This window comes from Rhea pennata, chromosome 1 (genome assembly GCF_028389875.1).
Source record: "Rhea pennata isolate bPtePen1 chromosome 1, bPtePen1.pri, whole genome shotgun sequence".
Classification (NCBI taxonomy): Eukaryota; Metazoa; Chordata; class Aves; order Rheiformes; family Rheidae; genus Rhea; species Rhea pennata.
Genome location: NC_084663.1, coordinates 71,465,319 through 71,493,215, shown reverse-complemented (window position 1 = coordinate 71,493,215; position 27,897 = coordinate 71,465,319). Strand labels below are relative to the sequence as shown.

Below are 27,897 nucleotides of genomic sequence, written 5' to 3'. Positions count from 1 at the left end.
AAATCTGAGATTTTCAGGAAGAAATCCAGTAGTTCAATATACCTCTCTCAGTCAAGCTCCTCTCCTATTTTATTAAGGGCTGCTCTCATCCTGCTGCCTTCTTTAAAAATTCCCAGGCACCTCAGAGGAGAGCTGCTTGGGTTTCTAACTACACAGACAACGATTTAAATTCTCCTTGCAATTCCTTACGTTCTAGAGCATTTGTGAAGGTATTTCCATCTTTTAGACTATGAAAACTGGAAAGCCCACCCACACTAATATTAAGCCTTGTTTCACATCACTTGATAAAAGATTCTCCAATATCCTGTCGATATTTGTACACTTTATTCTAATCAAATCTAAAAAAACAACTCTCGACAGCGTTGCAGCTTTCGGCTGCCTTCCATGCAAAAGGGAGGCTCCAACAGCCATGCAGACCACCAGGCTGCAAAATATTTCTGCTAACAACTCTCTCCAAATGTTTCTGTATGAAGGAAAAAGAAAAAAAAAAGAAAGAAAGGAAAATAAAAAGGCTTCCACAGGAGTTCACAGATGCATTAAAAACACCTTTCGAGGTAGTCTCCAGAGGGTCCCTGCTGGGCAGCAGTATTTGCCGTGGCGGGCCAGTTGGCCAAGCCAGGAGAGCCGGCTTGCTGCGCAGCCGCTGGGGGCTCAGCTCTGCAAGGGTAGGTGCACCGTCAATGCGGACCCTCAAAATACTCCTATATCCTGAAGAATGCAAATGCCAGCTGGCCCCATATAGACTTATCCTGTACTTGATTTACATGGGAGACAGAGAAAAGACAAAACTCTGTTGCTGCCCAGACGACAGTTGCTCTAGGAGGAGGCTCCTGCGGGCACGGGGCAGGCGGCAGAGCCCTGCACTCGCTGTTAGTACAGCGAAACAGCGCGCTCAGGCTCATGCAACCCTCCCTCTGTATCCTTCACATCTCAGAACGACAACTCAAGGGGACTGCTTTGGGTGAAAATATCGATTCATAACCCGCTGATGCAAAACTAATTCAGCAAAAGGATACTAAAGCAGAATGCTGTGCTTGTGGTTTACAAAGCACACAAAGTTTGTCTTCCTTAAACCATCAGTTCCCCTTATTCACACAGCTCTTGCAAAGCTAGGTGTCCATTCCCAAAGAAGAGGCAGCTAATAGCTTCAAGAATTAAAATCCATGTTGCCATCATTAATTTCCGGGGGAGTCGTAAACTGCTAAAGAGTCAGCCTACTCCTCTAAAAAAACAGTATTTTTACCATGAACCTTTTCCACTCCAGACTGAGGGTGACAAGCAGTTGCTATTTCATAAATAAAAATTTCATCGAGTCTTTAATTTCAGAATGCTTAAAGTCCTAATTTTTTGTTCAGTCTTGCACATCAGAGATCCCATTTGGTCCTTTAGGATTCTTCTAACACAGTAGAAATCTGAAGGATGTTTTGGAAAGCAGCTTTGTTAAAAGGCAGGAGTTTTATGGCAGTAAGCAAAGACTACTTTTCTCAAAAATAGAAGTCATGAATTTAACAAGTCTTACTAAAAAATAGCCCCTTTCCCTCTAAATCTTAAGCTTTTAACATAAAATGGAGCTTCTTTCTACACTCAGTCACCAACTTCAATTTTACTTAAATTTCTGTCTCCTGTCAGAATCTTGCAATCTGAACAAACCCAAAATTTATAATTTAAGTGAAACCACATTTTAAAGACATCATTACACATTAAAATTCTGATAATTATTTAATGCCCTTTCCACAGATCAAAACTAGGAAGACAGCACAGGGGCAATTTCTTTTAATTTGTTAGAACTGCAATTCTACATAAAACTAAGTATACTTTTAGTGCAATCACTGCCACTCTTAGTTAAACAATAAATATTCTCTATAGGCAAGAATAAAATACCGCTGAATAGTAACATACTGTTAATAGCATTTCCCACAAGCCATTTCTCACAGTGAAGTGTTTTCAAACGCAGCCAACACGACCGAGTTGTGGTAAGAGTCATCAAAATGGAAGGTGGGAGAGGGATGAAGACTTAAGGTTTTAATGTCCACAGTTGAAAAGCAGCACAGCTATTCACATTTCTGGTGTTTGGCTGCAAGTTTTACAGTCCAATTTAAAATATCTAATTGCATCAAAGAACCTTCTCTGTTCTCATTACCCAAGCATACATAATAAACAAACATCGGCGGGTGGAAGCTGCTCTCTGTAGTGCAAATTCAAACTCAATCAAGCTATCTACTTCATGAAATAACAGTTTAACAATTCCTTATTATACTTAATGAAGGAGTAGAGGGAATGGGGAAACTTCCAACCAATTTTGGCAAGCATAAGGCAGAATAATATAAATTGTTCCAGTTTTGCAAAAAAAAAAAAAAAAAAAAAAAAAAAAAACCACTCCCCCCCCCCCCTTTTTTTCTTTTTTTAAAAAAAAAATATTTCAGGAAAACAGCTCTTCTGAATTTGAATGGGTCTTAATCTCTGCTCTGCCATCCACCTACAGGTGAAGTCCCTAGATCTCAACTCTCCAAAATATCTCCTGTGATACCATGCACATTATTCCTCTCTAATGGAATATTATAAACTTTTATATTTGACCAGTAGAATTGGTTATCTGTAAGCTAGGCTGGAAGCAATGCCCCTATGCTTCCATCAAACAGAAGGGCATAAGATTAAATACTGTCAATCATTGACACACAATTTTAAAGCTTCATAAATAAGCAATAGAATTCAATATTAGAATTGGGAGATGTTTACTTTCAGGAGGAAAAAAGCTTTAAGCATCAGGTTAGATAAATTCATACAACTTACTCTTAGGTAAAGCTTCTCTCTCTCTCTCTCTCTCCCTCTCTCTTCAATTAAAGCTTGTTTAAGCTTTAAAAGCTGCCTAGAATGATTTTTGAAGAATTTTAGATAAAATTTTGTTGCAAAATCTTGTAAAAAAAACCCACAGAGGTAGAGCAATTTGAAAAACATATTTTAGGAGGAAAAGGAATGTTTTGATTGATGAAACTTTCACTCTGCTATGATAGAGAAATTTTTAACATCCAAAAGAGGTTTCTGACCAGTTTTGTTTATTTAATAAATAAGTTAACTAACTAATTAAACTTTATTAGTAATCACTCAACGTTAATAAAATAATGGATCCTTAATGGAACCTTAGTGAATTTGTTCTGAGTAGGCATCCAGGCAGTTCTTACAGGGAGCAATGAATTACGTATGTACACGATACAGACCGACGGAGCTAGCCAGAATACAACCGTAAGCACTGTTCAGTAGAAAGCCTAGCTACAAAATCAATTACCTAGTACCTACCCTCTTGTTTCCTCTTCTTGCCCTTTTCCTCTTTGTATTTTAATCCACTGTTCCAGCTGCAGCATTGAGTTGGTTCTCTGCATGACTCGTTCCGACTCCATATGCGACTGAATTGCGTTGTGCTGACCTCCATCTCCCGTGTCTGCCAGGACAACGCCAACAGCTTTGTTTTCAGACCCGTTCAAATGAACCGGCCTGATGTGTCCAGCCTGAACTGTGCTAGTGGGTAAGGTCCTGTATTCCGAACCCAGAGGATTTAGCTTTACACTGTTAATTTTTGTCAACGGTTTGTCTTGCCCAACTTTCTGGAATCCGTATTTTTCAGCTTCCAAAGCTTTCTTCTCTTCATTTTTGTTTACTTCTTTATTTTTCTGGTTATTTTGTGTCTCCGGCTTAATTAGCACCCGGTGGTTTGAAATATTATTTGCCTCTCGAGGTGGTGTGTTTTCAGTGGTTAGCTTCTCTACTCTAGAAGGGAATATATGACAAGCTGTAACATCAACAAAACATGCATAAAAAACTTTGAATCCCTTTGTGTTTACAGGGCTGTTTCAGGGGTCACTGTCCAGGTACTTTAAACTAACACCTTGTCTTTGAGAGAAAAATCCAGGACACATTTTCACAATAATCAATGTCAGATTTTTTGTTATGCTTCTCTATTTCTTTGCTATTTTAAAAATATAACATAGGAGAAACTCTTCAAGCTAGCTCCTTCAGTAAACGAGCACTAAGCAAGAGGAAACAGACAGAGCACAGAGAAGTGGATGTTCAACTCCCAGAGGGCTAGAGATCTAAACAGAAAATTCAGTGGCTCTTCAAGAGTCAAAGCTTCCAGATGTCAACAGCCTGAAATTCAGACCGCTTTTAAATCAGCCTTTAAAAACGGTAGAACATTATGTTGCTGACTAGCCTGCGATTCACAAAATTACTGCATTCAACATATAATGAGCTCTTTAAAAACAAAACAAAAACCAAAAAATCCTCAACAACTTTTCATGGTCACTGGCATCAATTAGGTTTCTCTGGTATGTTATCACTTTGGCTGTTCTACATTTTGCGGAAAATAACTGTGGCTTCCCTAGTTTTAGGGAAGAAAATAGCTGCTGACTAGGGGAAGTATACCACAAAAATAATGACATATTTTTAGAACAGATACTGTTGCACAGTACTTACACAAGTAGTCACAGTATGTACTTCTACTAGCTATCTTCCTTTTGAAATTTCAAAACATCAAGAAGCTGTATCTTTTTCAGCACTGGGACATGATCTGAACATCCAGTTCAGATGGTGACAGAAAAAGCAAACAAAAAACCCTAAAATATTTTGATCAATGTATTTGAGGATAGGAGGAAAAAAGACAAAAAGATAAAGTTCTTTAAAGATTATATAGAAATGTAAATCAAAACTAAGAACATATCTTACACATTTTAAGGTGACAAATTAAGCTGTCAAACTATTTTGCATCTTTTTTTGCAAATATATTATCTATCTTTAAAATTGTATCCAGTTGTAGTGCCTAACCTGTGTGTGAAAAAGCCCATCACATAAACAAATGACCAAGAGCACAAGAATGATCACTTCACTGAAAAACAGTCTGAATAGAAAATTTCAAAGTGGAAAAACTGCATATCTAAATGCATGCATTTTTGCTTAAACAGTCTTGAACGTGAGGCCTGAATACCCAACACATCCGCATTTCCCCAAGAAATTATTTAAGACATACGTTCCCAATAACTTTGCTGTTTGGGACTCCAATAAATATATTAAGGATTGAAGACTGTAAGCTCTCTACAGAGTACTACTCTATAGAGTATCCAACCTTACTTTTAATTGCACCTCCCATCATCACTCTACTCTGTTGTTAAGAACTTGCTGCTATAAATCAAGAGTCACCTGCTGACCTAACAAGTCCATCTCCTGCATCGGGTGTTTGAAGGAAGCTGCACTATTGCAAACATATCTGTCAGAAACAACAGAATAGCCACAATTGCTGCCTACACTAGGTCAGTTGGTGTGAAACGCCCATGATGTTGTGTGGGTTTGGGTGTGTGTCAACCGGGGGGTGATTTTTGTCCCCTGCCTCTTCTCCTGCATAGTTGTAACCTTAGCACGACGGTCCCAATGTATGCATGATACTTGACCATGTGATAAAAGTTCTCCAAAATTCACTCTGTTTTTGTGAGTAGCTCAAAACAGCCCATTTCTTCTGGTTTCTTCCAGGTATTACTCCTAAGCTGCTGACATAAATGCGCATAGGCACATCATATACAGTGCACATGAAAATGCTCAGATCACTAATCTAACATGTGCATACCCTTGGTTACATGCATCAGCACTATTTTTTAAACACAGTATGGTTTTTCTTGTACAGTACTATTAAATACAGAGCTTAGATACATCTGATATTTTCTGCCAGTAGAAAGGAGAGGGCAATATTTCTGCCCACAGTAATTTTAAGAGGGGGAAAAAAATTAATGTGGAATGCATTTTTGTGGGGGCTTTTGCTGTGGAGCGAGGCAGGACACTACTATCCTCACATCATCTTTTCTATCATTCCCAGGTATCAGCAAAGAAATACTATGACAGCCTCCTACTGCGCTTTTAAAGTATGTTTTTCCAAGACTTTAGGTATGCTTCAAAGACCTAAACACTTCTGCCTGGGTCACTTTTCAACAGTGTCCAAAAAACTGGATGTCTCCTCCCTCTGCCTTAAAGTTGTATTAGCCACTGCTTCACCATACACTAAAAGCATTTTTCAAAAAAAGGAAAGTGGATGAAAAACTCAATTTCCCACAATTATCTGCCCAAAAAAGGTGTTAAAAATTTCAGCTTCCAGTCAGTACTCTAGAGTTGGGAAATAAATAAGGACTATCTGAAAACAATCCTGCACACAGGCATTTTTTTTTAATATGTACATGCCCTAAATAGTACCACTCATATATAGCACATTTTAAATAAGTGCTTTACAGCAGAGAAATTGTTGCCATTTTACAGATGGAGACACTGTCGTTCAGACATGGAGAGTGGTTTCTCTAAGGACATTCATCAGGTAGGTGGCAAATTCAAGACTACGCACAGTGTCCAATTCACAGTATCGTATTTCCCACTGTGGATCTTAATAATAAATAAATAAATAAGTGACAATTGTTTTTCCATGGGATCTCTATGCTTGATCACTTGTTACTCTGATATGCTATGCTATATACACAGCACAGCCAAGCATTTATATTTGATATTCTGTTTGATGGCCAAGTGACTGAATGAGTGACACCCAAATTGATATAAATAGACTTCCGGGCTTTCCTTTAATCCACAGATCAACTCAGCCAACTCAGTGCCAGCAAAAGATCTCATTCAGCACCAAAGGTTCCAAATGGTAAAGAATTATTAGAAACTAATATATAACTGTAAGAAATATAAAACTATGCTCTTGAAGACATTTCCACCAAGGCTTGTATGGTATCTTAAAGATGGGAGAGAGAGGAAACTAAAAATAAACAAGTGTAGAACAAAAATGTGTTTCAGCACACACTGAGTGCAATTCATAGGTTTCAACAACAAACCAGGAAAAATACCTTTGGAATAGTAATAGAGGAAAACACTATTTTCAATATTTAAAATATATAAAGGATTCTAAAAGTGTTTCTTTTTTTAAGAAGAAAAACATACAAAGTATCAGACAGACATGAGGACTGTATCATGAGTGACTCAACAAACACTGGTGGCACAAGAAAAGAAAAACACATCTGTTCAAACACAGTAATGTTGGTAAAACCCCCACTGTGGATGTCATTATGCTGATAAGTGTTTTAGAAACAAGAACAACAAAAAAACTTCTCCAGAGCGCACACAGCTGCCATTAAATGGACAGAAAAATCATGCCCTTAAACATGGGGAAATAGAGAAATCAGCCTGCATTCAGGGTAGAATTGATAAATTGCAATGTTGGTGGATACTACCATCTACAAATACAAGCAAACAATCACTGCTCATAGATACAACTCGACTACTGCCTATGGGGACACAACACAGAACAAATAAGATGTTTTGCTGATCTAGAGAGGTAGCTTGAGATCATACTTTTAGTGATAAGCTTAAGTAGTTCACGACTGATTAAAGTATTTGGGTTTAATTATTTTGATAGGTCCCCTCAGGACATTATTAAACTTGAAACTACTAGCTAGGTAAAATAAAAATGCTTAGAAAGCAGTAATTACAGTTAAAGTTAATGGGACAAAATGGCATAGCTGTTCGTCCTTCAGTATGTATCAGAAGGGAGTTTTTCCACTGCAAGCTGCTAATATTTCAAGATCAATTCTAAAAGAAATGTTTATATTTTTATTTTCTCACCTCAGTCTCTCATTTCTGTATTACACAGCTCTTTACATATGGAAAGTGAGAATATTTTATGGAAAACACAGCAAAAAAGCACTTAACATTTTAAATATTCCCTTTATCTTTTTTCCTTCCATGGAACTCTTATGTTCAGAAAAATTAAGATACAGATTCTATCTGTGAAATTATTTGAACTTGAACAATACAATTTTACAGGCTGTTGGGTTTAGATTTTCACAATATCATCAATACAGAAGTCTCCTAACTTCAAGATTTAAAGTACTATACTGTAAATACTCTGATTTATCATTGGACAATTCATATCAAAAAACATATACTAGTCGCCCAATATCAGTCTGCATATACATTTAAGAGAATGAATTCTCTTAAAAACACTAGCTGTAGTATCTCAAGTAATTCGTCTGCTGAAAAGCTGTATTCAGTATTATATTAGAATCTCTAGAAAAAACAGCATTGAAAAAAAGGCACCAGCTGAATTTCTGATTCAACCAAAACCATTTATCCTGAAAGCTACCTACATGCCAAACTTTAGGTTACTCAGAGATGAGGTAATACAATGCTTAATACTCAACAGATTTTTACAGGGAATAAATAGTATTTCTTCTGGATAAGATCATGCCCTGCTAAATGGTTCATTTTAAGGACCAGTATGATAGCTAAAAGATGGATTCTTTAGAAACAGATGTCTGAGGGATTTTTTCTTTATTATAGCTAACAGACACAAAAGTAAGCGACTTAACTGGTCTTGAAATGTATCTTCTCTCAAGTAGTTACTTCAAGAATTAAACTCTTCAAAGAGGCCAAGATGTTCTTATTTTGTTTTACTTTTTGTTTGTTTGGTCGGTCTTTTTTGGGGGGGCTTGAATTAAAACAATAGGCTGGTCCTGAATAGTTGCTTTTCTTGCCTCTGACACTTGTTTTGACTGTTGGTAAGCCTGTTCATCCTGATAATCAGGCAGCAAACTACTGATTCTTCTGCTGACCACTTTTGTACTAGTTGAGTGTGCTCCGCACAGGGGCAAGATTACACCTCAACACCGATGTAAGCGTGTGTAGCTGGATGAGGTGTTAGATAAGCTCAGTTATATTGAAAATCCTTACCTTTTGGCTATAGGCTGTCAGTCATTCAAAACATACAGAAGTCAGTCCTGGAATGGCTGCTTCTGCTGAAAGGAGGAGTTGGCAATGGCCAAGCATTTGGTGAGGCTAGGCTACCTCTAACAGAAGGAGATTACACTTTGAGCATGTTTAAAGCAATTATGGAAGCATAGCCTAGAAAGCAAGACTATCCTGCAAAGCTGGACCAAAAGTCAGTCAAAGCTTAGTAAATATCTTGTTGTCCTGGGAGGCAGCAAATGTGACCCTACTCCTGTATTAATGGACCCAATGAAAGAGTGACTATTTACATTAAAATTTCATTTTGGATTGCTTCTTATGTTAACATAAATATCACAAGTAATTATATAATATTTAGTTATATAATTTACCAAATATCTTCTACAGAACATTCTCTATTACACAAGAGACTAGGAAGAGACTTACTATGAAGGTTCTTTCAAAGAGATGCATTGTTTTTCACACTGCTTTTTTTCTCCCCCATTATAAAGTGAAGATGTCTTCTTCAAATGTTCAATCTTTACAGTACTGCACATATCAAATGATTCTTTTTAATCAATGAAAATCCTTTGACTGGTTCAAAAGTATTTAGTATGACTGATTTAAATATCACTCCCCTAAGAAGTGCTCCTATAATACATAATTAAACCAAATTAAATCCACTAAACTTTAAACAAAAAAATATTTCTTCATCTGCAATGTACTCTAGCTATTTATAATGCACTCACAGTGCAACCCAATACTGATTTTTGAATGAAGTTTATTATTGACTAACCTAGATTAGATTTTTATTCTGTTAAAGTAATCTCATTATTTTAAGTGTAATCTCTTTTAAAAGCTCTCCATGGAGAAATTAAAGTGAAACTGGTATGGAAGCATCTATTAGTGCTCTATCTCACTCTCTGCTCATCCTCTCCCCACATCATGGGTTGTTCCCTAAAACAAAAGAAAGATTACAGGAGATTAAGAACATCTTATCTTTATATGAAACCATATCTAATCATATCCAACCTCATGATGGAAATTGGACCTACCACTCATCCTTTCTACAAGCTGAAAATAAATAAAACATTGTAGCTTGTAGAAAGCTTTTATTTATTTTCAGGATTCCTTTTAAGGGAAAAAAATAATCATGTCAATTGACAGTCTGAAGGATATGCTTTTTATTTTCCGAAAGTACAGAGAACACTGTTTTGTTTATCAATCTGTTTCACTGTGCGGTCCGATGCAAAGAATGAAATACTTCATGTGCTATCACATTTAGATCTATAGCAGGGTATTAGAATAGAAAGCTAAGATTTCAACCTTTTGTTTAAGATTAGTTGCTTAAAGCATGCACAGAAATTCAGAAACGTTGCTAGTTTTACTGTTATCATTCTGAATATTCTGCATACTGACATAAAGATTGCATTATGTTTGACTGAAAACCCACAAAAATATTAAAACGTGTAAGGTTAATATGTCTGCAAAAGCAGATCACTGGACAGCAGCCATCAGCACTGATTTCTGTGCCATTAGAAATGAGAAGCTTTAAATTTTCAACTGGTTAGGTTCCTACCACAGACGCTATGGAGCTGAACCAAGGGTTTCACATTCAGAGAAAGAACTGCATCTTACTTGGTAAACAGCAGCAGGCAATATTCAGCTTCTGAGAACACAGGGCTTCCAGTGACAACTTCCTTTTCTTTACCAACACATGCATACGTAAAAGATAAGGCTCTAGATCACCTAAGGACTACTTAGCAAAGAGTGTGAGTGGGGAGATCCATAGGTGCAACTGTTCAATCAATTTAGGCACAATCTATGGCTGTTACTTTGGCATTTAAAGCAGGCTTAAGTCAAAGACTACCAGGAGTTAAGCTGCTATTGCTATTCAGTCAGGGGGGTAGAGGAAGTCAATATGCCTCAGGCAGTACCTACCATTTCACTTCTTATGATGCCACTAGCTAAATGAACTAGTCCGTTTTACTCTAGTAAATGAAACTAGTCTGTTTTACTCTAGTCCCTTACTCTTAAGATCTGTATAGTCAGAAGAGAACTTAGATTATTTTTACTACTCCAGTATTTTATCCAGTATTGTTAAATTAACAGCGGTCTTTAAATGGAAGAAGGAATTACTTCAGCTGATTTACATTCTGTTTTAAGGTGTACCCTTTCATTTAAATAAACCAAATTAAATATGAGAAAGAAATGCATTGTTCACTGGTTTGCCAATCTATATTACCTTTTCACAGGCTCTGTCTGCACAAGTGCTGCATCTGTCATGGCTTTCATCCACAACTCCATTTCCTTCCCTGTATCTGTGCAGAAATAATAGGTCCTCATGTTTGGATGAGCTGCCTGATTGGAAATGACATGATCATTGCAATAAAAATATAAGATTCTGTAAAAGAAAAGAGGCAAATAATGTTACTATTTGTTCTAATTTTTTATTTAACATGATTTCTGAAAATAATATTATCAGAAAAAATACTGGAAGAAATATTTCATAGTTATGTTCTTCTTTATATGCATTCATATTTACAAAATAATTGCTTATAATTTTCAATCATAGCTGCTTCTTCATTAAAACACCTGATTAAGAGTCCTTACAGCTCTTTGAATTATTTTTTTAAAACCTTGATTATTCATTAATTTAAATGAATAAATAACATACTTTGGTAAAGATGTTCAAATTCTTAATGGTATAGTAAGTTTTAATTTGTACTTACCACCATAAATAAGTGATGTGCAGCTTAGCAGACATTAAGAATAGCCAAAAGGAGCTCATAAAACAAACAGAAAAAGGTCAGGAGTGAATATTTAGTAGATTGATTAATAACACCTGATTTATAACATGATTAAAAATTAGCTATGAAATATCCTAATAATGATTCATGTAATGTCGTGATTTAAGTGATAAAAATATCATATTTTATTTATATATAAAGATAACTTGTATCTAAACAACTATATAACCTTCACTGGTGGCCTAAACCTAGCTGTGGATGCATTTTGTAATTCCAAAACACCAAATAGTATTCAAGACTCTCAAACCACAAATAAAAGGCTAGTAATAAACAATATTAATACCTACTCTTTTTCTTATTCTAATAATAATGCTTGTATTTACATTAGACTAAATATTTCAATCCTTTTTTACAGTATTATGCAAAAACCAACTTCAGAAGTTGTTTGTCAACCCTATTTTGCATAGTAACTCAGTAAAATAAGTTCTAATCGCTAGGCTATTTATTTTCAAATATAACATTAAACCAAAAAATTGGATTCTCTCACCTTAAAGGCATATTTGCGGTTAATATGGTCCTCAGGAGCAAGTACAGATATCTGAAAACTGGGTAGAAGTATGCTACCCAATATTCCTTCTTCTTTCTCATCTATAAATACATAATCTTTGATTAGAGAAACAAAGTATTTTGAGACAAGAGATTCCCACTCAGACACTTTTACCTGAAAACCTCTATTTAACAAAAACATGAGCAGTCTCCAAACTGTTGTTTCTTTTTCTTTCTTTTTTTCTTTTTTTGAACATAACACAAGCGAGTCTGCCTTAGAAGCAAAAGCATTACAAATGACCAAGCTGGAGCGATGTGTTTAGGCACACCCAGGGCTGGCAGGGATGAGCGTGGTCAGCGCAGGGCTCGTGCCACCCCTCCCGGCTGCCGCGGGCTGCACGAAACCACAGCGCACGAGGCAGTGCGAGGGAGGGGGGAACAGTCTGAAAGCCTGCGAGCAGCACAGGCACCCTCGTGTATAACGCGCGGTGGGCTGAGAGGGAGGTCAGGAGGAGAGTTTACCACATCATTAGCCCATCCGTTTTGATAAATCCATCAATGAGAGCAGATACTGGGAGGGAATTTGATTCTGTCATCTTCAGAGCCTTTTCTGGAAGTGCTTCGCACTAGTCAGACCTGTATAATTCTTGCTAGGAAGCCACAGGAAATCTACCACTCTGAGGAAGCCCTTCTAAACGTTTCCTCTGGGAAACCACAACAAAGTTTTACTAAACAAATATAAAAATTTTCCTCTGAAGTCTCATACTAAATTCAGTCACTGTAGCGGAAAAAACAAATTTTAATTGGACTGCATTTCTTAAAAAAAAGAGACACCAATATTTCTGACTGCAGAACGGAGATATTTTGACTAATGGAGAAATATAAAAGTTGAGAAATTTGCAGAAGTCTGTAATGGAACCTCAATAGACATACACAATATGAATACTGAATACACTGATACTGGTTTCATTGATACAAAAAGATGCCCTTGGTCAGAAAAGCCAATTCTTTTCAAACACTTTATGCAGCTGATATAACAAATTGGATATGAAGTAGTGTTTCAATACTGCTCAAATACATATTTCTAATAAAATAGACCATTTTCAATATATTATACTTTAGGATTACGGTTGTTTTGTTTTATGAAGTAAATAGGAATATAATCATCAAAAAGGACTTGTAAGTGGTGGACATTTTTGGTTCTTATCTGCCCTAACTTATCATGTTTAAAATTACTTGATTTTAGTTGAGGTTACCAATATCTAAAATATGAATACCAAAAAACAACAAAAAAAAGTTAATCTGTATTCAAATACTGTAAGTTCTGCCTAAATCTAGTGAGTCCACACTTTCCTGTTAGCCAGAAGCCCGTGAACAGGAGCTCAAGCCAAAGCTACTCCCACACCCACAACCTACTAAGCGTAGTGAAATCGAGGTGCCCTGAATATGACCATCTTCAACCCTTTCCTGAGATGGGCAAGTATAAAAACAAACAAACAAACCCCAAAACAACAATAAACCCCTCTGAAAGTGCCCATGATCTGAAAGTTTTGGTAAGCTATCTTGCAGAATCTATTACCTTATAGAAATCACCATGAATAGCTTCACCTCTAGTCTTTCTGTGGATCAGTGCTTACCTGTAGACGACCTCAAAACTTGAAAGATGGGTCAAGCTTCTAATTCAGTGACAAGAACAATACCTCCTATCTTTTATCTATCCAGTAAAAAATTACAAATACCTATGAGAGCAGAAGTATTTTAAAATACTGTTTCTGATTGCTGGCCTTTGAGACAATCTGCGTATCCTTCCACTTGTTGACTTATGGCGTATTAAGTCAGGAGATTGTTTTAATTTCCTTTGACAACAGTGCACACAACTATTTGTGAAAATGTATATATGTTCTAGATCATTTGCAACAAAAGAAGTATTTCCCCTGAAAATTGTTTTACATACAATTTTAGAATGATACATAAAAACAATAAATTAGTATCTTAATTGGAAGTCACAGCCAGCTTTTGAATCCAATTATGCTTTTAATAAAGGGATAATTAGATGTAATTCACAAAGTCAATCTTAGTTGTACCAGTATTTTAAGAGACTGCTCCAAACGTTCTCTTAGTTCAAGATACACTCATTTATGAGCAGTATCTATGTAATTAACGTGAAAAATAGATATTCTGAAATTTCAAGCACAGAAAATTAATACTGGTAGAGTTAAATGAACTACAGAAGAATACATATAAACACCACAAAAAGAATGTATCATATATGTGGATTTCCCTGGTTCTTGTTCAACCCACTGAATTCTGAAAAGCCACATTTTTCCTTGCAGTTATTTACACAGGAAAAGCTCTTGTCAGCTATATTAGCATTACATGATAAGCTAGACGTAAAAGTTACGCTTTCTTGGCTAGCTAGTTAATTGGAGAACTGTGAGTATAAAAGTATTCCGACTTAAAGGTAGTAAAGAAATGAAGCAGTTGGATTTAGTTTCAGGTACTCAACTGTCTACTAAAAAGTATACTTGAAACCAGCCCTCCTCCTCCCTCAAACACTGACTCTTCGATAAACACAGCATTTTTCCCCTGTCCTAGAATACACAGCAAATTTGAGGTTTCTTTTTTTTTATTTGGACTGCAGGTTTGGGAACTATTTTCCTCTTCTGCTAAATAATGCTTTGACTCATTTATTTCCGAGCAAGTTACACTCATAGCGCCATATAAAAGCATTAAACATTTTCCATGGAGAAGCTGCATATCTGGAGGACTCTGGTATTTGTTAAAGCATACTGCTACATTTTCAGCTTTTAAAAATTTGTCTCCCACCAGATTAGCTTCTAGCTACACATTGCATTGCCCCTGTACCCATCTTTACTTGTATGCAGTATATGAATAATACAGGAGAAAAATGGCAGATCTTCATTCTAGTGCTAAAATCTTCTGTTTTAACAATAACCTTCTTACATGAAAGCAGGCAGTCTCTTATATCCTTCAGTTTATCACGTGAACAATTTAGACTATTCTGCTTCTACTTCAGCTTATCTGGCACACTTTAAAATATAGCACAGGAAGGATTAAGATTATGGTGCTGCCTAGATTTATTTTATTTTTGGTAGCTGCTTTGTTTTTGTTTTTTTGTGAGGTATTTCATGCACAGATCTTCAGGTCAATTTAATCTGGTCTTAACACAACTATAAAGCAGCATTTCCTTTGGAAGAAAAAGCTTTAAGGCTTGTTTAAAATAAGAAAATCCTGCAAGAGAAACCACACAATGTGAAACGACTACTTAACTAAATACAGTATCATTATAGCACAACCAATGTCTCCATGACTGAAATTACAGCCTAATTTTGACTCAGCAGTGGTTTAGCCAACAACATACTTTTTTTTTTTTTTTTTTTTTTTTGGATAAAGAACTGAATTCTAATGATTATATTCCAATGATCTGGAATTTATAAACTAATAAGAAGTTACAAAAAGAGAGCTTTTATGTTTCATGGCCTGATTTGTCTTGATTAGCACAGAGACATGCTGCACTTTTAACAGAACAGCATTTTAATTTCATCAATCACTGCCTGCAGCACTATCAGCATCAACACTACTTATACCAACTACAACGTCTCTCATCACAAATTGAAACTCTTTTTTACCCATATATCCTTCATAAGGCTGCAGGTGGCTTTTATTGTTCACTTCCACATATTTTGCTCTTGGTCCTCATTAAACAAATACTACTGTACAACTTATTTCAGAATTGAATGAATTTCCATACACACAAATCCTACTTGTTTATCCTCTCAGGTGTACTGCAGTTCATCTGCCATAGTGAAGAGATCAGTAATCTAACATACAGATCTCCAGACTAGAATTACAAGTAGCTAAATTTTCCCATTAAGATAAGCTTGATGCAGCTACATAAAGGTACTAGCAGACTTCTTTTTTGTTCTAAATATAGCAGAGACTCCACTCATATAAAACAACATTTCACTTAGCAAGTACTAACGAACAGTTACTGGATTTCCAAAAGGCACATATATCCCCTCTATCTGTCCAAAGCCAGAGTTTCAGCCCTCCTTCCCTATCCCTTTCATGTTCCCTTTTCAGATACTTAATTTGCATGAGAAGTCAGATTTAACTTGGCCTATATACTTCATAGCAACAGAAGTAGTGAAAAAACTACAACCCAGAATATGAATGTACTAAAGAGGTGGCTGTGACTAGATTTGCCCTTTGGACATACCTGAAAGGCAGGAAGCAATTATGTGAAATCATTAATTAAGAAAGGAAGAGAAAAAGATATATATACCAGGCCAGGATACAGATAGCTACACCATTATTTTATCCAGCAAGTTAAGCAACAGCTTCTTTTATCCTCTATTTATGTAGAAGGTCAAAATTTACTTTAAAAGACTTTAAATTGCAATGAAAATAAAAATTAAAATTTACATTAGGGCCCTTACAGACTTCATTTTAATGAAGTCTGCATTTTTTGTGCTTCCTGTGAAATTAATAAACCTTTCCCAAATGAAATTTACCTCTGTAATAGAAGAGACACAGATCTGAGAGCACAAACCACCGTTTCTTCCACAGCTTCATTCCAGTACTGTCCTGTATTAGTCAAAGAGATCAAACAAGAACTTTCAGGCTGTTAACAGTAAACAGGTCATAAAATAAAGTGTGTACTACGTAACGGCAGTGTTGTGCTAGTTGTTCATTTTCTAGGCTTAGTGCATGTTTTAAGCATCTATGATTTCTTATCATAGACCTGCTACTGAACACCAAGATGATAATCCAGGAGGCCTGAAGTTAACATAATTCAGGAATTAAATGAGAGCCCGTTATTTTAACAAGCTAGAAACTACTAACTGTTGTACAGTTAACAGTAAAATTAAATATACTTTTTTAAAAGGAAATGAGCACGGTGAAACTTAAAAACAAAAATCCTTCTTTGTTGCTTTCTGAGGAAACTATCTGCTAAACTTCATCCTCTACTACCACTTACATAGTTAAAGCAAATTTCTTTCCCATATAAAGTTTATTCCTAAAGCAATTTCATTTTCTTTTATAACTAATTTGCACTGCACAGCTCAGAATGAAAGACTGCCACCACTACCGCAGTGTAAATAAGCTGAAGCACTCAGAGTGTACATCCTGGTAGAATCAGATTTAATAAATATGTTAATCTGTTCCAGGAAGAAAGGTATGTGTGAATTATCAATATTCTTGTAGTGAACGGTTTTTCTGTGACAACCAAGAAGAAGGATTCTGTAATGAAATCCAGAGCTTTGCATACACTCAACTAATTTTTTTTTCTTTTTTTTTCTTTTCTTTTCTTTTCTTTTTTTTTTTTTTTTTTGAAAAAAGTCAGCATAACTTTTAGCCTCTTACTTCAGGCTCTGCTCTTCTTGGTGGGGGGCAATGAGCTGAAAGAGGGAGAATAAAGGAGAAAGCAAACATTAGCTAGGAAAAAAATATTGAGAAAAAGTTTAAAAATAAAGAAAAGAGAGAGAGAGAGAGAGAGAGATACACCCTTTGCCGCCGAAGTTTTCATAAATAGGATAACGGGGCATTTCATAGCACCTTACTTCTGAGGACTTCAAAGTGTTTTAACAAACAGTAATGAAGTCTGGAAGTGCTGTCTATAGCAGTCACCTCCTATTTCACAGTTGGAAAGGCAGACACAAAGCCGGGAACCAGCTTCCTCACCTCCCTGCCAAGGTCACTAACTTAGCAGCAGCTCAGGATGCGGCACCCCTGCCCCCAAGGGCACTGGTCACAAAAATCAACTTCAGCATTTGAAAATACCCCAAATTCTTCAGTATAAAGAGTTACCTCAATCCCTTTGATAGACTTTTTAAGGAGACTATTGTGTAACACTGCATTTATCCTGTCACTCAAAATATCAACAGGTTGCAACATGGCCACCTGTAAAATTCTGAAAGGCAATGAAAAGCTCGAGGAATGATTTTTCTGCCTTGTTTACACATAGTAGATAGGCACACAGGGTGATTACACGGTTCCCATAGTTTAAATTCTTTCCTACTTTAAAGTAAATCCTTTCAGTACCAGTGTATTTATCATTCTTTCTTCTTGCCTGTGACAATGCTGTAACAACTTCTCAGTAAGTACCTTCAAAAAAGGTCGATTCTGGGCTCAAAGTTGGCAGAAAAATTACAGAAGGATGGCATTACATGCAGTGAAATAGAACGTCCTGAGATAAACAAAGCAATGTTATTTTACAACCAAAGAGAAACCTTCATGGGCTTTCACTGTGAATTTCTGAAAGCTTGTAGATTTCTGAGGGTAGTACTGATTGGCAAAACTCTTGATAAGTTGACTCCCAGCTACTACTACATGAAAATATACAGTTTTCATTTCTTACAAAAAACAATCAAACATCATAGCATTTAAAACATTTTACATATAAACTGTATCCAATGGCATACATCTTAAAATATATCTCTTCTTATTAGTAAAATAACATAATTGTGCACTAACATGGGCTTTTTAATATTAAAACAATACACAATTATTTAGAGAAGTGACATTTCTCAACTAACTTGTGCTGAATATGCATTCGGAATATTTCTCTACTGGTTTGACATGAACCAAGAGATATATATAATAGCAAGAATCTTTAAAGCATTCTGCTAAGTTGCTTTAGCTACATATTTGTAGCTTTCCACACGTGAAATTCAGTGCAAAGCATCTCAGAATAAAAAGTGAGATCATCATGGTGAAAAATTCATCATTTTACCAGAAAAATTCATCATTTTACCAGTATCCATCTAGATTTAAGCCCTGTGGGTATTCTGGAGAGAAACACAGATAAAATACACCAGTATTCTGTAGCTGTCTAATGCCCTTACTCATCAGAATTTTATCCAGTAAGTAGCTAATTATAATTAATTTAAAAAAATGCATCAGTTCTTCCTGATTTGTAGCTTCACTCTAATAATCCTACCATTATATTTTACACAAATGGCTATTCTTTATACATTAGACACCTTACAAAAATAAAAATAAAAAAAAAAGAAAAAGAAAAAGGAAGGAAGGGGGTGGGGAGTACCTGCTTGTAGAGCCAGCCACGTCTGACTACAGGTGCATTAGGATTCCTCTTTATTGAGTTTGATCTCTTTCCAAAATTATGAACCTTCTTTGAAGATCGAGATGTCTAAGTTAAATAGAACAAGTTAAAGAAACGTCAATATCTGTTAAATTTAGAAAAATCATAATGTATTTTCTTTTCTTTATGTTATTTTCCTTATGAGTGCCTCTCCGGAGGTTTGCAGAATATGAAACACATTCTTTTTTTTTAGATAAATAATTATTATGATGGTTCTGCTGACTTCAGCATTTCTTTTTCCCTCTGTAGGAAATACAAAGACAACTCCCAAGACAAGCACTTAAAAAGTTTTCTTCTTTGGCAAGAAGAAAAAATAAATACCTATCTGATCTTCTCATAAAGCAGGTAGAAATTTTACCAAACTGTAAAGAGAGAATTAAAACTAATAGAGTTAATATTAATAATAGAAAAAAAATCATTTGGGCAAGAAAATTCTATTGTTTTCTGCTTGCATCAAAGCCCTTACAAATGTGCTCAGATTTCCACAAGGTGCAATTCTAAGACTTCTCACTAGGTCTCCCACCTTTCGTAATATATACCATAATTTTTTTTTATTCTCTTTCTTCTCAAGATCCTTTCCCTCTATGATCTTTTGATTAGTTTGAATATTGATTATTTTACCTGCTTGCTCTAGAACTTACTTTGAAGCCTTTTGCCCTGTAACTCCAGTGCTTTTTTGTGCCACACCTTTCACATTGTTATAGCTATGCAAATGATCCTAGATGGTTAAGAAGAGAAAGAGGATAAATAACCTATCTTGGATTTCATTCCTCTTCCACATCAGAAATTAAAAGAAATGGGAAGAGGCATAAAGAAAGCTACAGTAATTTGCTATTCACACTTCATTCTTTTCAGTTCACATTTAGAAAGCTTGTTCTGTGATTAAAGTAGCTAAACATTTATTTTTGTTTTCAATTCTGTAAGAATTTAGGCCAAGCAGTGTGGCAATTTCCATAATGCACACGTAAAGTTTGCCGAAGTAAGTTTTTCAAGCTGCGTTCTTGGCCCTGCTCCAAATCCACCACTTTAATTTAGACTATATAACCCAGTGCTTCAGCTTCCCCTCCCTACCACTAAGGCATTTAACTAATGATAAGGTTAAGCAGAGTTCCTAAAAGAGATCCTCAGATAGGAAGGCTAAACAAGTATGTTCCCTATCAGTTTTTGTAGCGAATTACAGTGTGGGGTTTCTCTGTCGAAATTCTTTCTCAATGTTCACCACAGCCCTGAGCTGTTTTACACATGCTTCAGAGAGAACTTCATAGTTAATTAAAAATTCTAAATTGACAACTGAATTCAAAATGATGGGCAGCTTTTGCCAATAATACCACTCCATTCACTGAAGAATACAAAATTGCTTAGTTTAAAAAGAATGATCTTACAAAAACTTCCATGGTATCATAGATTTAAAACAGACGTGTATAAAGCAAAACATAGTTGTTTTGTATTTCTTTTTTAAAGAACAGGTGGGGATATAAAATAATAGGGTGTTTTTAAATTACCTTGAGATACAGAAATTTGACTGTCCTCAGTTTGGAAAATGAAACAGAGTTAGTAATTGAAAAAAATAATTCAAAATTAAAGTTCAAACTTTTAGCATTTTTATCTGCAAAATTCTACCACTGCAGAACGGATGAAGGTTTGTAAGATGCCAAGATAAATTAACAGAATTGATAGCTCTGTAGCAACAGTCCAAAATCTGTATGGCTCAAATTATGAAGCTGTAAAAAAGATTAACTGATAACAATGCAGAGCACATAAGATTAACTCTATATCCCATTCAGTTAACTTTCATGGCCACAATACCGGCACATAGCACAAGAGCTGCTTCAAGACATGGATGAGCAATTTATAGAACTCATACCTGCACTATTATTTGGTATTAAAAGTTCAAAAACCTTTCAGGAGTGTTCCAGATTTCCTGTGCTTGTAGAACAGTTAACTTATTAGGGATGCTTCTGAAAACACAAACCACCTTAGTACTACTAGTATCAAGTCTCCTAACAAATTCAGGTCATTTAAATAGACTTCCCTTCAGCAGGTCTGATAACAAACCAGATTGTCTCCAATTTCACTGAGCTCAGGAAGGGTTAATTATACATCTTATCAATGGTGAATACAAACTTCCATTAATTGAATAGAGCATCACAAGTGTTTTCTAATTTTAGTTATTACACAGAACACTCTAGATGACTCATGCCATTATTTTACCACACACTGCGTAAAAAGGGTATCTGTTCTCAAGCAGTTCAGAGCCTCAGGACAGAAGTATTTTAGGATACTGGATTATCAGAGGAATATATTTAACTAATTAACACTCCTCAAACTTGTAAAATCATATCCTCCTCTTTACCTCGTCTCATCATGCCCAGGATCCCCTGGCCATCTCATGCTCCCTCACATGCATATATCTAATATATCTCAAACTGGGGAAACAGGAAATAAGGAAAGAAGGAAAAAATGAAGGGGTTCTAATACTTTTCACTGTCCAGCACTAAAAATATAGCTCACAGGACATATCGCTCAGATCTGGCTTCTGAAGAAGGCAAAGAAAGGCACATCTGGTACCATCTGACTCTTGTTCTTGAGGAATAATCACACCTGCCGTGATGCCTCTGAAGGCTGAACCTATGGGACCCAATACAGTTCAAGCACTGAGAAAGCGAATAAAAAATCCAGACACTGATATCCACACTTTCCCCTACCTGGAGAAAACCAACGCTAGCAGGGTTCTGAACTCTGAGCAACAGATCAGTCAGCACCTGGGGCTGCACACTCAATTACTCTGTAAGCTGCTCTCTGCCTAGCTGGTAGGTGACACAGAATTTACCAAAATTTCTTCCTCAGTTTCAGAACTACTAAATTTATCTATCAAATGGACTTCAATTAACTCAAAAATAGATTAACACAAAACTTATTTTTTCCGTATTTCAAAAACAAGGATTGAGAATCTAACTGATAAACAAATAGGAAATTCTCCGCATATGAAGTCAAACAAAAAGGGAATTAATTTTTTTTCCATATTCGACTTATGTTTAAAAATGTGTTTCTAGTCTTTAAGGCTTAGGTGATCTTCCAAACCACAAACCACCATGATGCTACCTTCTTGATTTTATAGGCAATTTCTACACTTTCCACTATTGCAGTTCTTCATGAACTACGCACGTTTCTGTCTCATCATTTCAGCTTGCATTGGAATGGTCTCCCAATCATCCCCCCCCAACCGTGCACTGGTTTGTATTGTACACCAAACTGGATTTCTCTGGAAAAAACTAAAATTGAAGATGCACAAGGAGCACTACTCAACTAGCCCTGCAGTTAAGCCACCAAAACACAAATAATACGGATAATCAGCCCTGAGTGCTAAGTTTTTGCTCTACACATTTGACCCTGCATGCACACACACACATCCCCCTCCTTCCACCTCATGACTATTACTCTAAAACTTCTTATTCATCTGAAACCTGATGCAACACGCATGGCTATAACTAAACTAGCCATTTAAAGCTGGACTGGCTTGAGCATTCTATAAATACCTAGAAACAAAACGATGAATATTCATAAACAAATTGCCCTATGTCCTAGCTGCAAATGGGACACAAGGAGCTCTGCAGCAATTGTCTTAGGCTAATACTCCATTCCAGTTACTAAAAGAAAATCATTAGTGTTGGTCTGCTGATGGTCAGGACAGTCATGAAGAACGGAGGAGAAGAGCTGTGGCAGGGTGGGCACTGGTTATATTGCTTATTTTATTCACACATTAAAAAGCTGATATCCTAAATGCAGTTCAGGACACACAACCACATTTGTCTAGATAAGGATTTTAAATACAAAATAAAAAGAACTGCAATTGCAAAAACTACTACTTCATTTTAAAAAGAAGGCTGGAAATACACATCTCTTGTAGCAATCACAAGCCTACACAAATCCTTCCTGCAGCCTGAAGTCTGTGCTAGTGACTCCCAATTTAGAAATATACTTCAGGCTAACAAGGAAGAAAGTAGCACTTAACAGAGCACTCTGATCAGAACTTTACTGTATTATTTGGCCAGCATCGTTTATATAGTGGGGAAGGAAGAGAAGACTTCTACCAAGGAGAGACTGGTTTTGCCTCACCTCATCTTTTGTATTAGTCTCTAGGCAGCAGCATTAGACAAGTATTTCTGGCACAAAGGAAAAAGTGCCTCCCTATTCTAGATCAATTAGCATAAATTAAAGTGAGAACATATTTCCACATTCTTCAACTGCCTGAAAATTTAGCTGTACTAGAAGAATTTTTATCTCAATTCCTCATTATTTTCTAATATTAGATGTGTTCATGACTTTCCTCTGCAAACAGAACCACCTAAAAAGATAACTGTGGCTAATACATGGAGCATTCTTCTGTTCCATAATTTACTTTCCTCATCAGTATCTTACTTCTTTTCTTGTGCTGCTGTACACAGAACTTCCACATATTATATTCAAATTTTGACATGATAGCTCAAGAATTTCAGGTTTACTGTCAGAGAGATGAACAACAAAAGCACAGAAGAAAATTAGTTGTGGCATCCAGGTAAAACCCGCAGGTGATTTCTAAACAGTTATCTTTTCACTTATCTTATTCAACCCGCTAGCCTTGAAGAGCTACTAAAAAAAAAGGCTGACTAATATTAGCTGTGGTTTGGTTCTACTTTGCAAATATTCATCTCCTGAAAACAAAACAATTAAAATGATGTAACAGCAATTCAGACAAGTTTACATTTGAAACTGATGAACAATAATTGCACATACAGTCACATTAATCTCATTAATATTTTAATTGTATTTAGTAACTGGAATAAGGGTTAGGAGAGATGAGAAGAAGCATGAAAGTCTGTGTTTCTTTAAAATAAAATTACAATAATTACCCTGTAGCAATCTCAATTTCCTTCTAAAATACTACGAAACAAACATGCTAAAGGGCATTCTTTTAACTGCTCATTTGAAAGAGGAGTATGAAAATGTATTTGAAAAACATGTGTTCCCACACTGGAATTCACTTCCTCCATTTAACCTGAAAGTGCTTCCTAGTCAGTTCTGTTATAACTCATTTTCTATATAACTCTTACTACAATCAATGTCATCACTACAACTCCAAGAAAAAGACTGAATGTTTTTGAGGTTTTTTTTGTTGTTGTTGTTGTTCATTTCTGCTTTTAAACTGGCTTCCCTGACAGTTATGGACTTAGCCATGACTTTACTGAACTTGAGACTATTTGGTTACTACTGACAGTTCCCCTGTGACTTTCTTTCCCAGCAACATTGATAGATTAATGCACTCCTTCAAAGCTAGGAAATTCTTCTCAAAATAATGGTTTTCAAATGTAGGTCGAGGATTCTGCCTGGCTAAGGAGATATTTGTAACAAAAAAGAACTTTCAAAAACACACTTAATGCAGCCTTTTCTATATGCAAACTCACAGTGTTTCTTTTCTATAACATGCAAAATGAATTATTTCTATCCAAGCTTTCGAAAACTAAGGAATCTGCAGGCATGCCAAACTATATTTTCTCTTCCAGACTGGATTATCTGCCACACTTTTCCACATTAACGTTTTCAATGCTTAGCAAAACTATATATATTTTGGGTTTTTTTCTTTTAAATGTTACCTGCCAAGTAGAAGACATTACAAGGCTCTTATCTCTAATCACTTTCAACTTGGTGTTCTATTTTTTGCAAAAGACTGCTTGACTTATAATGACGAAACTTAAGTAAAATCCTTAATTATGCAGTAAGTGCACTTTTCTTTTATGAAGGCTCTCAAAAAATGAAAAATGCACACAATAGTCTCACTGGCTTAGTTCAACAATCTTAAAGTACATAGTATTGAATCCATCATGTGGATAGATGTCTGGAGATTTACTTTAACCTTTCCAGAAGTTGGATAAAGGGAAAAACTGGGACAGAATGAAGCTAGGGCAACCTATGAATGAAATCCAGGACTTCTACTTCCATCCCAATACCTGCGAGTCATGATGCATGCACTTGAATTCCTACCACATGGTCAACACTCAACTCTCTTGTAACCACTTAGAAACAATTACAATTTTCTGAGTTTTACTTGAAAAAAAATCTAGTCAACTGTTTGTACTTCTAGTAATTGCCACGACGATGCTTACCCAGATGTCTGAGCAGTCGCTCAAAATTGTGCTATTTCACACTAATTTGATTGGAAAGGTTAGACACCATAAACAATTTAAGTAGGTGCAAGTCACAAGATCCACCACCTCTGACAAAAATTGCAGCTTCAGTGATAATTTGTTTCGGACACCTGAGTTTCCAAATTAAACATGAAAAGAGTAAAATGCCCTAAGACAGATATATGCTTTGTTTCTCTTTTCACATGGAGTACCAATAACAAAGTTTCTCTGTGAATAGCACACTAGTACCTTTTGAAATAATTGAGTATTTTTACTTTTAATTTAATTTGGACACAAAGACTTACTCTGCCCACAGGGCTCATGGGATGAGCAGCATAATCTGATGTCAAATTATAGTTAGTTGCTTCACATATCATGCTTACTGGTCGCTCCTTCTTTTCTTCAGATGTCATAGCTGCAGCAGTCCTGAAAATAGAATATGTAATAGCACTAGAACATGCTGTGTGTTCAAACTGCTATTAAAAAGCATTCCTAGATGTTGCCTAATAGGAACTGTGTCCTACTTTTCCTATTTTTAAAGCAATTCACATTTCATTGTAAAGGTACTTGCACTGTGTTTTAAAAAAGCCATTAAATTACATAGCAAAGGAAAACTTAAATTTATCACAGATGAATTCTCTATTATTGTAAGGGGCTGGTGGGAGAGAAAAAGACAGCTACGAGCATGAGGTAGAAAGGGGAGGAAATGATCTTCAAAGACCCCATTTGGCTTTGACCCACTTGCATGAAAGCACTCATGTTTGTTCCATTTCTCATATTCCGAGTCTCTCAGTCTTGAATAGTCTCACTCTATTTCCAGCGTTGCACTAATGGTGGGCAACAGGACACCCAATACCTGGCCACACATAATATCTTGGGGTCAGGTATGATTGCGATGCACGCTTTCTCGTAATGCTTAAATTTTCAGGAAAGACTCTGTTGTATATGCTACAAAATTAATGCAAAGGCAGCAAAACAACTCATTACTCAGCTATTCAGAAAGTGTCTAGATTGGCCAAGAAGGTAAACAAATGAGAAGAGACTACTAGGCAAAATAAGGTAAATTAAATACACTTGATGCTCCCTATATGATTCAAAAATAGATTCCTTGTTGTTAACTTACTGGATTATTAAAAAAAAAAAACCCATAGGCTGTTTGCCAAAACTAGAGCTGAATAAGTCAAGTGACAAATGGAAATCCACACAATTATACCCAATGTAGTTCTATTGTAATCAATCTGGGCTATGGTTTTTACCTTAAAAAATAGTATTAAGTATTACTTTCATATAATTAAAAAAACTCCTTGTATATGCTTGGGAAAAATAAAATTTTGCAATTAGAAATCACTGAAGCATACTACCTTATTAACACACTTTAATATACATGAATTTTATAGCCTTAAACAGATGTCACTTACTGTTCATTCACAACAAAAATACAGTTGTCCTGGGAGGGCTGTCCTGTTACTGGATGTTTGCAGGTTACTTTTCGCTCATTATGACTGTGGAAGAGAAATAAGAAGCTTATATAGACACTAGATATTTAACTTTTCAACTCCAAAAATCCAGTACATCAAGTATGTAAGTCCAATGAAAGTAACTGCAAATATTTCACGATGGCATGTAACTGCCTGTTTCTTTTCATAACCTATGCGCATGCACGCACACACACACACACACACTCATAAAAAGAATGATTTAAAGAATCAGAGAGCTGTCACAAATACCCTGGAGCTGGATGCTGAACATTTGCACTGTGTTGGTTAACGCTTCCAACTTTAAGCACTAGAGAAGAATGTTACTAGCTCATATATAGATAGGATCACTGGCAATTAACTCCAGCAGAGTCTTTATACGTTCTTAAATGGGATTTCAGCTAACCAGGGAAAGTTAAACATAAACAAGACATTAACTGTTCTGTAGGGGTAGAATAACAACACATTAAAAGCAATTTTCTTCTAGCGCAGAGTTTGACACTGCTCACTTAGAAATTTCAGAGGGTACGGATAAAGTGACTGAAGTGGCGCGTGGTGTCCAACCTCCAACGTTTCGACTGCAGCGCGTCAGCCACCCATCGCAACCAGCCAGGGAAGGGAAGAAGAGGAGTCGCCCTCGCTGCCAGGACGCGTCCGTCAGCTGGCAGCTGCATCGCGTTCCTCACGCACACGGGGGCTGCCGGGTCCCGGCTCGCACGCGAGCTGCGGTCGCGCTAAGAGCGCAGCCGGGCCAGCCAGCGCCGAGCTGCCGACTGTCACGCAGGCGAGACCGCGCTCCCGCGAGGAGCAAAGGGTGGCTCAACGGCAATAACCCCCCACCCCCCGAGAGCGATCAGGCCCCAAAATTTAGCGAGAAGGCAGCAAAGGTGTACCGGTATTTCCAAACTGCTTCATAACTCACCTCTCTCATGCTTCTAATGCTTCAAATAACATACACAATCAAGAGAGTATTTTGGTATAATACAAAACACTCTGCAATATCTGAAATAAATATTATAAACCATAAAGAAACAATAATCCCTTTTGATAGTATTTACATCTGCAAAATAATCTACTTATCCAAAATACACGAT

At 36.2% G+C, this 27,897-nt stretch overlaps 1 protein-coding gene across 16 annotated transcripts in view; it reads right to left on the bottom strand.

Moving 5' to 3' along the window:
• The window catches only part of PLEKHA5 (pleckstrin homology domain containing A5), a 176,519-nt gene that overhangs the window by 46,503 nt on the left and 102,119 nt on the right, over window positions 1-27,897 (bottom strand). For 15 of the 16 annotated variants that reach the window (XM_062591289.1, XM_062591296.1, XM_062591378.1 and 12 more), the window contains 7 exons: window positions 26,747-26,830; window positions 25,634-25,754; window positions 19,111-19,215; window positions 16,577-16,649; window positions 12,043-12,143; window positions 10,991-11,106; window positions 3,295-3,762 (listed from right to left, as the gene is read on the bottom strand). In XM_062591289.1, the coding sequence (XP_062447273.1) occupies window positions 3,295-3,762; window positions 10,991-11,106; window positions 12,043-12,143; window positions 16,577-16,649; window positions 19,111-19,215; window positions 25,634-25,754; window positions 26,747-26,830 (1,068 nt within the window). Of the gene's footprint in view, window positions 1-3,294; window positions 3,763-10,990; window positions 11,107-12,042; window positions 12,144-16,576; window positions 16,650-18,192; window positions 18,253-19,110; window positions 19,216-25,633; window positions 25,755-26,746; window positions 26,831-27,897 lie in introns of those variants that run through there. The other variant, XM_062591387.1, reaches the window with a different exon arrangement.